The following is a 12,634-nucleotide window of genomic DNA, read 5'->3' as shown; positions in this document are numbered from 1 at the left end:
ATCCATTTGTCTTTTTTTACTTTTCTTAAAAACTTCATGTAGCATTACTCTAAAATCGTTTATAACCGATGTAACCTCATCCGAAGCAAGTCCGTCTTGCACGATTAAATTAATGATATGTGCAACACACCTTGAGTGAAAAAATACACCATTGCAAATCGGCGTATATTTTAATTTTAATTTATCAACCGCCGATGTATTATTCGACGCGTTATCAAATGCAATTGAAAATATTTTATTTTCTAGTTTATAAGTTTTTATAACATAATCTAAAATTTCAAACAAATTATCTCCCGTATGTGGATACTCAAAGAGTTCGAAAGCAATGGTGCGTTTCATCATTTCCCACGATGACGGGTCTACCCAATGAGCGGTGACACAAAGATAAGATTCGGGTAGACCATGTGGAGCCGACCAAACATCAGTAGTTAAGTTTATTCCCGTATTTATATTTTCAAAATATGCAATTAGTACCTCTTTGGCCTTCTTCCACAATTTTAAACAATAACGTTTAAGAGTATGACGACTTACGTGAGTGTATTGTGGTTGAAGCGTATCTCGAATCATGGCGGTTAAGCGAGGGTTGTCGAAGTGGCTAAACGGCAAAGCTTCTTGAATCACAAACTTCGCCATACGATCTTGAACTCGATCAATTTGGTATGTAAATATTCCGCCTTCACTATCCATTTGCGTTTGTTGCGACTCGACGTTCTGTTTCAACGCCCTGCAATACGGTCTTTCGATGTGTTTCTTCAAATTTGAATTCGAAAGTGGGTTTAAATAAATCCCACAAAACTTGCACCGAGCCTTCAATGAATGGTCACTCAATTCAACCAAATCCCAATTGCACCAAATCTCTTGATTACGATTATGAGGTACAATACGAACGAAACTTGGTCCGGCGGTGGAACCTTGACCAACCGATGATTGTGAGGCAGCCATAACAACAAATATGAATATAGAAGAAGAGAAAACAAGAGATTAGAGAACTCAGAACGTTGTAATAGCGTTTTTTTGTATTTTTTTGCGTTCGGGTTTGCGTTTTGAGTGTTGTGATGAACCCATTACACCAAATACCTATTTATACTAGTAGTGGGGTGTTTGGGGAGCCAAAAAACGGCCAGTTTTGACCCCAACGGTCAAAAAACGGCCATAAAACCGTTTCCCAACGGCTAGACCCACTCCAACGGCTATAACCGGTTCCGAACCGGTTCCGGTTCCTACCCGGTCCACCTCCAAACATGTCAAACCGGTCCCGGATCGTCGGGTTGAAACGGAACCGAACCGGTTCCTACGAAAAACGGGTAGGAACCGGTTCGGTTCCGTCGAACCGGTTCCAGGAACCGGTTTTGTTGTCCACCTCTAATTTGGCCTATCGGTATTAAAGAAAAATGCGAGTAAGGCTTTGCCTTTTTAAAGGGCGTGGTAAGGCTTTGCCTTTTTGAAGGGCGTGGGTTCAAGTCGCGGGGTGTCAAAACGAATGTTATTTAAGAGATGGGTTAGGTCAAAATGAATGTTATTTAAGAGATGGGTTAGCTACGCCGTTAAATAAAAAAAGATACTTGGATAGTTTTTTCGAAATTGCTAAACCGGACGTTAAATTGATTCCCGAATTTTAAGATTTTCATAGTTGTTCGGTTTTGTTTACTGTATGATTATTTAGTTTCAGTTGGGACGATTGGTGTAGCTTCAAGGTGTCTGTTATTTTTTTTAGGTGTTGCTTTTCATTTACAGAAATGAACAAAATTGTTTTTTGTTCATTTAATTAAATCATGGTTTGTTTGTTTGTTAAACAAACTAGAGCGTTTGGTTTGTTTATAGGTCTAACAATGGAAAATTTAGGAGATGATGCGGTTGGATGATGAAGGCTAGGGTGGGCTGGTTCTATGACTCAATGTTAAAAAGTTTACGGGGTTAGTGATTTGGAACAATAACCAATTTATCACTCTATCAATAAGTTTTTTTTAGTTATAATACCCCTAGCTAAATGTATTTTACATGACATTACTATTGGAAGGTTGATCAATATCAAGTCTCATGACAAAAGATTTGAACAATTATTTTGTTTAGAATGAGTGATATTATAATGCTTTGAAAGTCTAAGATAAAATTATTTTGATGTATAAGTTAACAAATGAGTATTGAAATGTGTGTTACATGCTATTTATAAACGTATACCTTTTTTGACAAATAAGTTTAGCTATTAATCTAATACATAAAAAAAAATATAATAACGACATATGTGTCTACAAGTGTACATGTTTATATCATGATTTATTACTATACATAATAAAATAAAATAAAATAATAATATTTGATTAGAGCGAAACGGTATGAACCATGAACTGATGAAAGCACGCTTTAGGTGATCCGTAAAACCACGTCATCACTATTTAATGTCATCATATCTTATTGTTGTTGATAAGATAAATATTAATATTAATATTAACTTTTATTTATCCGGACCTCATTTTATCATTAGAGACCACACAACACACCGTTCACCTCCAAAATCCATAACTTAGGGTTTATATTCAATAATAATTAACCGTCAATTAGTGCTTGCAGATCCAAATATTAACTAATCATGTTTTGGAAGCTTACTGCTCTATCTGCTTCTTCACCTGTAAGTTACCGCTAATTTCATTTATTATTTGTTAATTTTAATGTAATTGAAATTGTGAATGATATATATAAGTATTACTGTTATCAGTTATGCATGATTTTTGTTATGAGTTTGAATGTTTACCTGTTGCTTAATGGATCTAGCTATTGTATTTATGTGTTATACTAATAAGTATTAGACATCAGCTAGGGCTAGCAATTCCTGACCTGTTTAAGACACGATTAAACCGGTTAAATAAAAAGTATACTGTGTAATTTTATTTTTTTTTAAATAATTAAAATTTGTAGGCTAGGCTCCATCGTTTCTACTTATTAGTACATGATACGTACAACTGTGTTATAGACTCGAGGTATAAAGTAGTTAAACGTGTCGTATTCATGTTTAACACTTGTGTTGGTCACGTCGTCTCTCTGGCGTGTTTAACATGGTAAGACCTGTTTTGCCAGCTCTATCATCCGCTTGATACATGTATATAAGGAATGGCATATGTAGTTGATTGTGCTTTATGATTGATATTTATTAGAAACTATATATCAGCACATGGAGTTATAGTTAGGGCGCGCTAGTATAAACTTCTTAGAGAACTATATATCTAGTTTCGAAAGATCACACTTTTTTTTTCTCTGCAACTTGTTAAACAACCTTTTTGTGTGCCTGATAGAAACCGGAAAATAAAAGATGAGATTGATAGGTTAATCCAATTACGAGAAGGATTAGGTTTCCGATTAAACAATGTATAAAATCCCTGATTTTGATAAACATAAACATTGATATCCCAAAAACCAGAATAAAAACATATAAATAAGCCTTATTGTAGTTGTATATGTTGTGGTTACGTAGACTGTTCAATGTCCTCAGCCATTTGTCTCCTTTGGACCCTTCAGCTTAAGACGGGTTCGTATCAGTGCCATTCAAGCCTAAGGAATTAAGTATGTAGTTGATTATGATCGACTATATGTAACAACATATGGATTATACTTCGGGCATGTTAGTACAAACTTCTTCTTAGAGAACCACATATCTAGTTTCGAAAGATCACACTGTTTTACTCTGCAAGTTGTTAAACAACCTTTTTATGTGCCGTTCAAGCATAACAAGGGGTTTATCATGTGATTTAGATTGAGTCGGTGTTGGACAAGGATGATTTCACGTTGGAAGAGCTCTTGGATGAAGAAGATATAATTCAAGAATGCAAAACGTTGAATAGCCGCCTTATTAATTTGTAATAATACTTCGCTAGTAATTTAATATCAGCGATTTGCCACTACTATCTATATTAATTTACTAAGAATATTACTAAAAACAGTACTTGTTTATGCAGCTTTCGTGACAGAGCCCAGGTTGAACAGCTATTGAGGTATATCATAGAAGAATCTCAGGAGTCTGTTGATAGCAAACGCACATTCAAGTAGGTGGAAACTTTGATTATTTGATCGTTCTGCTATTTTTCTATCTTTGTTTTTCTCTTACCCTCTTTATACGTTGGAATTCGATGTCTTTGTATTAACTGATATTTCTTCATAATACAGGTTTCCTTTTGTTGCTTCCGAAATATTTACATGTGAAATTGATGTAATCTTCAAAACATTAGTCGAGGAAGAGGAGGTGCACTATTTTTTCTATGATTGCCAGAGCTTATAGAAATTGATTACATGTTCATCTTATTCAGTTTGACACTCTTAAATTTGCAGCTAATGGATTTACTTTTTTCCTTCTTGGAGCCAACTCATCCACATGGTGCCTTGCTGGCGGGGTACTTCAGCAAGGTATGTTTCTATAAGCTTCATCTTTATTGCCTAGATTACCGGTACATTATCAGTTGTAATATTTGGTATGGGGATATATATATATATATATATACACGGGCCATAAAAGGTTCCCACTTGATGCCATTTTTAGCTCATTTATTATCGGTGTCATTATGTTTAACTCATTTAATATCCGTGCCATTAGTAGTATTATTAGTGGATGGTCATCATTGATTCGTCAGGCACACTTCTAGCAGATTGCTTAGATTTTTATCTGCTCTCATGTAGGTTGTGATATGCCTCATGTTACGGAAGACGGTTCCACTTATGAATTATGTTCAAGTAAGCGAATCACTAAATACCTTTTTGGCATTTATGGTTTTCTATTTTAGCATATTGGAAATACGATTGGGTATATAATTGTATACGCTACAGGCCCATCAGCATGTTCTCCAGCAGCTCGTTGATTTAATAGGAATCACTTCAATAAAAGAGGTGAGTAAATTTCTTATTCAGGTTGCAGCGTCTAGCTGTCTACTATATGATTGAATTAATGGCATGTGAAATTGGACTTTTAGCTTTATGATCACGCTCATAGTTACATAAATCGCTCACAGACCCACGATTTCGAATGGGTACGTTGTGTATCCAATCGCAATTCGCCGGCGTTCCGGTCGCCGGAGAATTCGCGAACCAATTATCCGGTACGGTTTGATCCATAAAACCCTAATTTGCGAACCAATTGACGCTGGTCCGTCGCTCTAATTGATTATGAATTCGCGATTATACTCAATTGAAATCGCTATAGGGACAGTGGATTTATTTGGTAGTGAATTGGGTTCCAGATTTGGCTCCCATGACCAAAATCCTAAAACGATAGTGAAGCGCCGCTGCTTTTTTTGCAGTTTTTTTTTTCATAAAACTTCAATTTTCACCCTCAAGTTTGTATTTTTATTAAATATAACCCTATACTTTACTACACAAATTTATATTTTACAATATAGTATAGCTATTTCATAAAATTACATTTGAATATCTGGGTATATATATAAATAATAAAGTGAAAATTATATTTTTAAATAACTAACTTTAATTTTTTGAAAGGTATATAACTTATATATTATTTTTTTTAATTCCCTAGAACCGCACTTCTTGGTACGTCGTACCGAAATGAACCTACCCCCCTCCGTACCGAATTCGTCTAGCCTAGTGAACCGCGTACCCGTACCGGAGCGCAACGCGATTTATGTGACTATGATCACGCTACTTGGTGATTAATTGGTTATATTACTTCCTTATACACAAGGTTTTGGTGAGACTTGTTGGAGCTGATGACAATATGTATCCCAATTATGAAGAAGTTATGCAATGGTTGGCGGATAGCAATATGTTAGAGATGATTGTTGATAAACTCAATCCATCTGTGAGTAGAGTTTTTTCTAAATGTATGAAAATATGCATGTCAGCCATGTCTAATGCTTGCTATAATTTTTTTCCTTCACTTTTTTCAGACTCCTCCTGAGGTACATGCAAATGCAGCTGAAACCTTATGTGCTATAACTCGAAGTGCTCCATCGCCACTTGCCTCTAAACTTTCTAGTTCAAGGTTTTTGTGACATCATACATAATTACTACTTTATTTCCCGTCGTTAATGGCTTTCGACTAAGATTTTGTTTCGTGTTGTGTATTTCTTCATTATTTCTCAGTTATGTTACAAGGATATTTGGTCATGCATTGGAAGATTCACATTCAAAATCTGGACTTTTTCACTCATTAACTGTGTGTATATCCTTGTTAGACCCTAAAAGATCAGCTCGTTCATCATTCTTTAATTCTTTTCAAGGGCAACAAGTATACGAACTGCCCTTGCAAGCAAACCAGGAGACTGTAGATGCAATGCTGCCAAAACTTGGTGCGTTTTGTACTTACCATTCTAGTAATCTCTTCAAATGAATTTTATACAATCTACAGGAATGAGACATCTTCTGTATGAACTGTTAATTTTCTTTTGATTGTATAAATCTTCTCTGATTGCCGTTATGATTTTAGGTGGCTTGCTGTCGCTGTTGAATGTGTCACTGGATGAGAGTGTTTTGCCAACTACATATGGTCTATTGAAGCCTCCTCTAGGGAAACATCGCTTAAAGGTTGGTTTTAATTCTTTTCTGTTTGTAATAATGGAAAAGAAAAGATCTTTTTTAATAGGGGTAATTTCATACATACCCTTACAAATATTGAAATATCATATATACCCACGTAAAACTAAAATCATATATGCCTTACAAAGTAGTTAATATATCATATATACCCAATTAATTAAAAGCAATTTAGTAAATGATAAAACTAAAAATATCATATATGCCTTACAAAGTAGTGGGTATATCATATATACCCAATTAATTAAAAGCAAATTAGTAAATGATCATACTACCCATGTTCGATTAGATGCGATAAATGGTTTACAGTGCAGACTATTAAATGCAATAAACATTCAAAGGGTTTGCAATTTTGAAGAAGTGTCGAGAGATGCTTCTATTGTCGTCAACCATGAGAGGACATCGAGCAATATTAAAATAATACTCATCAGGTATAGAAACATGATGTAACTGAAAGGGGGTAGAATGATCTATTAGTTAAAAATTGGCATATATGAAAGTTAAAGTTTTAGAAAAAATAAGGATGAAATGGTCCTTTTTAATAATCTTAAATTGAATAAGCTAGGAAAACTGTGATTGGTTGGAGGGAATACCAAAAGTATATCGGTTTCAAATTTGATATCTACCTGCTTGCAGATTGTGGAGTTTATTGCAGTTTTACTGAAGACTGGGAATCAAATTGCAGAACAGGAATTAATTGCCTCTGGAACCATTCAAAGGGTTCTTGATCTTTTCTTTGAGTAAGACTCCCTTATACATAATATGAAGTTGACTGTAATAAAGGTCGACTATGGCTGAATGCAGTTGAAACGAGGCATGATTTTATTTCTCTTTCACTCGTATAGGTACCCATTTAATAATGCTTTGCATCATCATGTTGAGAGTATAATATATTCTTGCCTGGAAAGCAAAAATGACACCATTGTCCATCATCTATTTCAAGATTGTGATTTGATTACAAAGATTCTTCAAACAGAGAACTGCTCTACCATTTCTGGTGAACTTAATCAGGTACTTGATGGTAATCTGTCTCATAAAAGTGTGGTAGGTTGCACAAAGCCACAAACTAATTATATGAATACCCAACTCAAAAAAGTAATAATACTGTCACTTATGCATCCAACTTTACCAGCTACTGGGAGAAATGCACCGCGGGTTGGGAACATTGGACATATCACTCGCATTGCTAATAAGATTATGCAGCTTGGAAATGATGATACTCGCATCCAAACACATATTAAGGTGCACTATTAGTTCATATATAAAAGTTATTCCAATTTTGTATTTATTAATTGTAAGGGTCTCAAATGGAACATTTACTTTCTTTGTAATCTAGGAAAATAGTGAATGGAATGAGTGGCATACAACCGTTCTACAAGAACGTAATGTTATTGAAAATGTGCATCGGTGGGCCTGCGGGTATGATTCTTTTATACATCTGGTTGAAATATTTGATTCTTAATGATAATATTTTATGTTTAAAATGCTATATTTTCAGTCGGCCATCTGCACTTCAAGACAGAAGTAGGGACAGTGACGAGGATGACAGAGACTATGATGTGGCTGCTCTAGCAAATAATTTAAGTCAAGCATTTAGATACAGCATATATGACAATGAAGAAAGTGAAGAGGGTCTTGATACACTTAATCGAGACGATGAGGTAATTTTTGAATTCGGTCTGTTAATTCAGCAAATATACGTGATCACAATTTAATTTATGGTTTAATCCTGTTTTTTCAGGACGGTTACTTTGATGATGAATCTGCTGAAGTTGTCATATCATCCTTGAGGTTGGGTGATGACCAAGGAAGGTAATCTCTTAAGAAATATTTACTATTTTTATATATTATTATTATTATTATTATTATTGTTGTTGTTATTATCATCATGGGTTAACCGAGTTACTTTTTTTTGGTTGATGTAGCAGTATGTTTACAAATTCCAATTGGTTTGCTTTCCAAGATGAGAGAACAGGCGATGATGTGGCAACGAGTGCCCCGTCACTTTGTGAACAGATGGACGAGATCAACTTAAATGGCACATCAAACGGTGGTAACAACAGCAGTGACGGTGAAGTGGTGATTGGGGAGGATGAGGAGTTAGTTGCTAACAAGAATTCCAACAATGGAAATCCATTTATCGAAGACAATTTAATAACTGATAAAAATTTAGAAACCTCCAATACTGAGGAAAATAGTGCAGATAGGTCCATGCCTGAATCAGTTTCAGTGTCAGGGGTGAACCCGTTTCTTTATCCCGGTTCTTTGGCGGAGGACCCATCACCAGATTCAAGCCAACAAGATGAATTAGAAGGTGGTTCCGAGAAGGCCATGGATCAGGCCCTTAAGGAGGGTATTGTTGGAGAAGCCGGGCCTTTAAAAACACAGGTGGGCCCTAATGAGCCGAAAAAAGAGAACCCGGATCAAAGTGGGTCTGAGTTGAGCGAGTTTAACGACTCTAACTACTGGAAGGTTGACCAAGAGGTTTCTGTTACAGAATGAGTTGAGGGTCTTGGTTGCTGATGAATAAATGCAGCCCATCAGCAGCAGATGATATGTATAGTATAGTTTTGTTTCAGAGTTGAGACGAGTTTGTTGTTTTTACTTACAAATTTGTTATAGATATTATTTAGATTTTTGTTTTGTAGTTTTGTTGTTACATATATTGTGGAGATGGTATATCAGTACTTTTTTTTGTAGCAGTCGGTGTATTTACAGTAGCAGTTTGTTGTGTGGGAATCACTTCTTGTAGGGCATTTAATATAGAACTGATTTTGGGTAGAGAATTGTGATACATTAGACTGTTATTGCGTAACGGCTTAATCAATTGTGATACAGCACGTTCAGTGATTTTTGCAGCTTTCTACTGCACATTCTTAAAGAAATAACAGGTGGTTACATGAGTAATATGTCGAACCAAATTAGCTGTTACATTTAATTTGTGTAACTATGGATTTTAAAGAAAGTAAGCCAAACCGACAGAATATAATTGGGCTGGCCAAATTAGTTTTGACCTTTTATGGGATTATAGTTTTCACAAGTTTACTAAAATGGTATGCTTGATGATAGATTAAACATTTTATATTTTAAGAAAAACTAAGAACATAAATTCGGTTAAATAAACAATCTATGCGTATTATAATTAAATATACTTTTTATATCATGGATGAATTTATTCTACAAATGGAAACAAAATGAGAATAATGGAGAAGGATTTGTAGCCACATTAAAAACTCATAAAAATAATAATAATAAATTAATAAAAAAATCATAACTCAAAATTTCATAAAAAACGAAAAAAGTAAAAACACAAAAATGTTTCCACTATCTTTCTCGTTCTCGTCTTAAAAAAAAAGAGCACAATGGTGAGCGAAAAAAGATCATTGTGTCATTTTGTTTAAAATTATGTTTTATGTTTATTTTCGTCATTGATTTTGTCTTTTTTTCTTTACATTGTGTCTTTTGTTCATTTTCGTCATTGTGTCTTTTCGTCAATTTTTTAATTTTCTTTTGAATAAGAATGATGGCGGAAACATTTTAGTTTTTTTTTTTAAATTTTTTTCGTTTTTAATCATATTTTGAGTTATGATTTTGTTATTGTTTTTTTTCTTTTTTGAATTTATTTTTAAGAGTTTTTCGTGTGACCACAAATCCTTCTCCCACTTCTTATTTTTGTGCCCCATAAACTAACTGTGAGATCCAGTTTTATTTGACTTTGAAGATAGAAAGACCAAAATTGATATGGGATGAATAGCTAAAACACGATTTGTTAGATGTGTACCTTTATGAGGATACCTTTATGAGGACATGATCGGGGATATGATTTATTGGAAGTGTTAGATTAAGATTATGGATTTTTAGAAGAGTGTATAGAACTTGTTTTATATGTCATGGTGTTAATGCTTCTTTATCTATTGCCATTCCATATTAATCAACTTTATATGCTACCAACGTTTGATACTTTGATGTCACTTGATTGGGCTTATTTGATATTATGTGAGTCTTATTGAAAGGTTTTTGAAGCCAAAGGTTTCATATGGATTTGTCTCTTTACTCATAGTATAAAGGTAAGTTCTCGTTGAAAGCTCTTACAAAATAGTTTGTTTTATTGTTCTATCAATTTAGTTTAGTTTAGACGGTCTAGTCTCTTTCAATGTTTTATAAACAACCCTACTTAACCTAAAGCTATGCGTAGTGGAGGGGCTACAAATTGGGGCGTTTTGCGCCGTGTGACGCCCAGTCAGCAAGGAGTGAGAATTTGTTTTTGGGGGTGCAATGGTGTAGGGGCTACAAATAGTAATATAATAATAATATATGTATAATATATATATATATATATATATGTACACACTCACATATCCATACATGCCGGCCCCACCACGAAGAACTTGCCCCTTCTTCTAGGCGACGAGAAGAACTCGCCCCCGCCCATTTTCGCCCAAAAATCGCCGGGGGGGGGTGTTCGTGCCCAAAATCGCCCAAATTGTAGCCCCATTACATATGACCTAACTATATCTTTGATCTATCTGATAATAATAATAATAATAATAATAATAATAATAATAATAATAATAGGCAGTTGGTAGTGTTTAGTAACGGTCCAAAAACTGTGTTACTAGAAAACTCTAAACCATAAAAAAACAAAGGAAAAAAAAACATGTCACGTTACAAGAAGTCTCCAGAGGATTCCAGACCCGTTTATGCGCCTACATAATCCCGGTTCTGATAGTTTTCAAAACAATCATATCAATATTAATATTAATATTCACTAACAAGGCTAGTTAGTATTTGGTGTTAAAATAAAAGAAAGGGGATGATTGAGGTGGTATTGAACGACAGGCTAGGGAAGAAGGTTCGAGTGAAATGCAACGAGGACGACACCATTGGCGACTTAAAAAAGCTTGTGGCTGCTCAGACCGGAACCCGGCCCGATAAGATCAGGAATCAGAAGTGGTACACTATTTATAAGGATCACATTACTCTCCAGGATTATGAGATTCATGACGGCATGGGACTTGAGCTCTACTACAACTAACTAATATTAATATTAATCATCTTAATTCCATTCTTCCCCATGTTATGTTTTTACTGATGTAACTGTTGCTTTCAGTAAAATGTATTTTACCTTGTTTCTATGGAATATGGATTCATGGTTATACCCATTCTTAAATTAGAACATAAATTGATTAGTGAAAATAATCCATTTTGATCTTTCACATATTAAATTCAATTCAAAAATCCTAAAAAAGGTTCCTAGTGAAAGAAATAGGGGTGCAAACGAATCGAGCCCACAGAGCTCGAGCTCAGTTCGTTTCAAGCTTTATTTTCAAAGCTCGAACTCGGCTCATTTACTATCCATCAATTATTTTTTCTATTATAATTTTATATATAAAATAATATATATTATTTATTTAGTTATTTTTATAATTTTTTTCATAACATTCTATATATTAATTAATATTTATTAAATATATATTTTAAAAAATTATATAAATGAGAGGCTCGTTTAGGCTCACGAGCCGGCTCGAGCTCGATTAGTGAAGCTTAGGCTCGGGCTCGTTTGTTAAACGAGCTTACTTTTAGACTCGAGCTCGGACTCGGGCTCGATTAAGCTCGGCTCAATCGAGTTTTTTAACGAACCGATCTCGAGTCGCTCGTGAACAACTCGGCTCATGTGCACCCCTAGTCGGTATGTCTGTTTTAAAAATCCTGTAAGCCAATAAAATCAAGCTATATGCTAGCAATTTGTTTAGTTAGACCATTTTCAAACCCTTCCGACCGTTATTTAAAAAAATAGAAAAAGACAATTTTTTTTTTAAAAATTGATGGCACATATGTTAAGGTGGCAACAAGTAACAATGGTATTGGTTAGTGGAGACTGATCGGCTATGTACTCTGGCCACCACGAGTAGAGGCGAGATCTAAACCTAAATGGACCAAAAACACCAACAATTTATACTCCACTACCCATCTCCATTATATTAAAAACTAATTCTTATATTTAAAAGCTCGATTTCCGATAGGACCCATCATTTTCCAAGAGTTTGTGGAGAAGAAGAAATAATGAGGTCGGACGGGATATAAACGAAACTGTGAGGACGAC

General features: G+C 34.6%; 1 protein-coding gene and 1 pseudogene across 2 annotated transcripts; both read left to right on the top strand.

Moving 5' to 3' along the window:
• Positions 1 to 2,447: 2,447 nt before the first annotated feature.
• On the top strand, positions 2,448 to 9,298 carry LOC143609470 (uncharacterized). Of its 2 annotated transcripts, XM_077084218.1 has the most exons (17): positions 2,448 to 2,626; positions 3,745 to 3,848; positions 3,948 to 4,034; positions 4,156 to 4,231; positions 4,318 to 4,392; positions 4,663 to 4,716; positions 4,810 to 4,869; positions 5,681 to 5,797; positions 5,886 to 5,980; positions 6,082 to 6,287; positions 6,425 to 6,522; positions 7,168 to 7,271; positions 7,377 to 7,773; positions 7,868 to 7,950; positions 8,030 to 8,192; positions 8,273 to 8,343; positions 8,460 to 9,298. In XM_077084218.1, the coding sequence occupies exons 1-17, from the start codon at positions 2,588 to 2,590 to the stop codon at positions 9,031 to 9,033; spliced, it is 2,403 nt and encodes an 800-aa protein (XP_076940333.1). In that variant the 5' UTR covers positions 2,448 to 2,587; the 3' UTR covers positions 9,034 to 9,298. The 2 variants fall into 2 exon arrangements, with proteins under 2 accessions (XP_076940333.1, XP_076940334.1); XM_077084219.1 differs by lacking the exons at positions 2,448 to 2,626; positions 4,156 to 4,231 and having other exon boundaries at positions 3,803 to 3,848.
• Positions 9,299 to 11,344: 2,046 nt separating this feature from the next.
• Positions 11,345 to 11,622, top strand: LOC143609468 (ubiquitin-like protein 5 pseudogene; annotated as a pseudogene).
• The last annotated feature ends 1,012 nt before the right edge of the window (positions 11,623 to 12,634 follow it).

This window comes from Bidens hawaiensis, unplaced genomic scaffold, assembly GCF_021521415.1.
Source record: "Bidens hawaiensis isolate Kalapana, Puna unplaced genomic scaffold, B.hawaiensis_p1.1 tig00419642_1, whole genome shotgun sequence".
NCBI classification, from domain to species: domain Eukaryota; kingdom Viridiplantae; phylum Streptophyta; class Magnoliopsida; order Asterales; family Asteraceae; genus Bidens; species Bidens hawaiensis.
The sequence above is the reverse complement of the archived record's forward strand: the minus strand, read 5'-3'. Positions and strand labels throughout refer to the sequence as shown.

Bases quoted from the DNA above. Each gene is read 5' to 3' on its own strand.
- LOC143609470 (XM_077084218.1), top strand. From the start codon at position 2,588: ATGTTTTGGAAGCTTACTGCTCTATCTGCTTCTTCACCT. The intron at 2,627-3,744 runs GTAAGTTACCGC...CATGTGATTTAG, and splicing joins CTCTATCTGCTTCTTCACCT to ATTGAGTCGGTGTTGGACAA. The intron at 5,798-5,885 runs GTGAGTAGAGTT...CACTTTTTTCAG, and splicing joins TTGATAAACTCAATCCATCT to ACTCCTCCTGAGGTACATGC.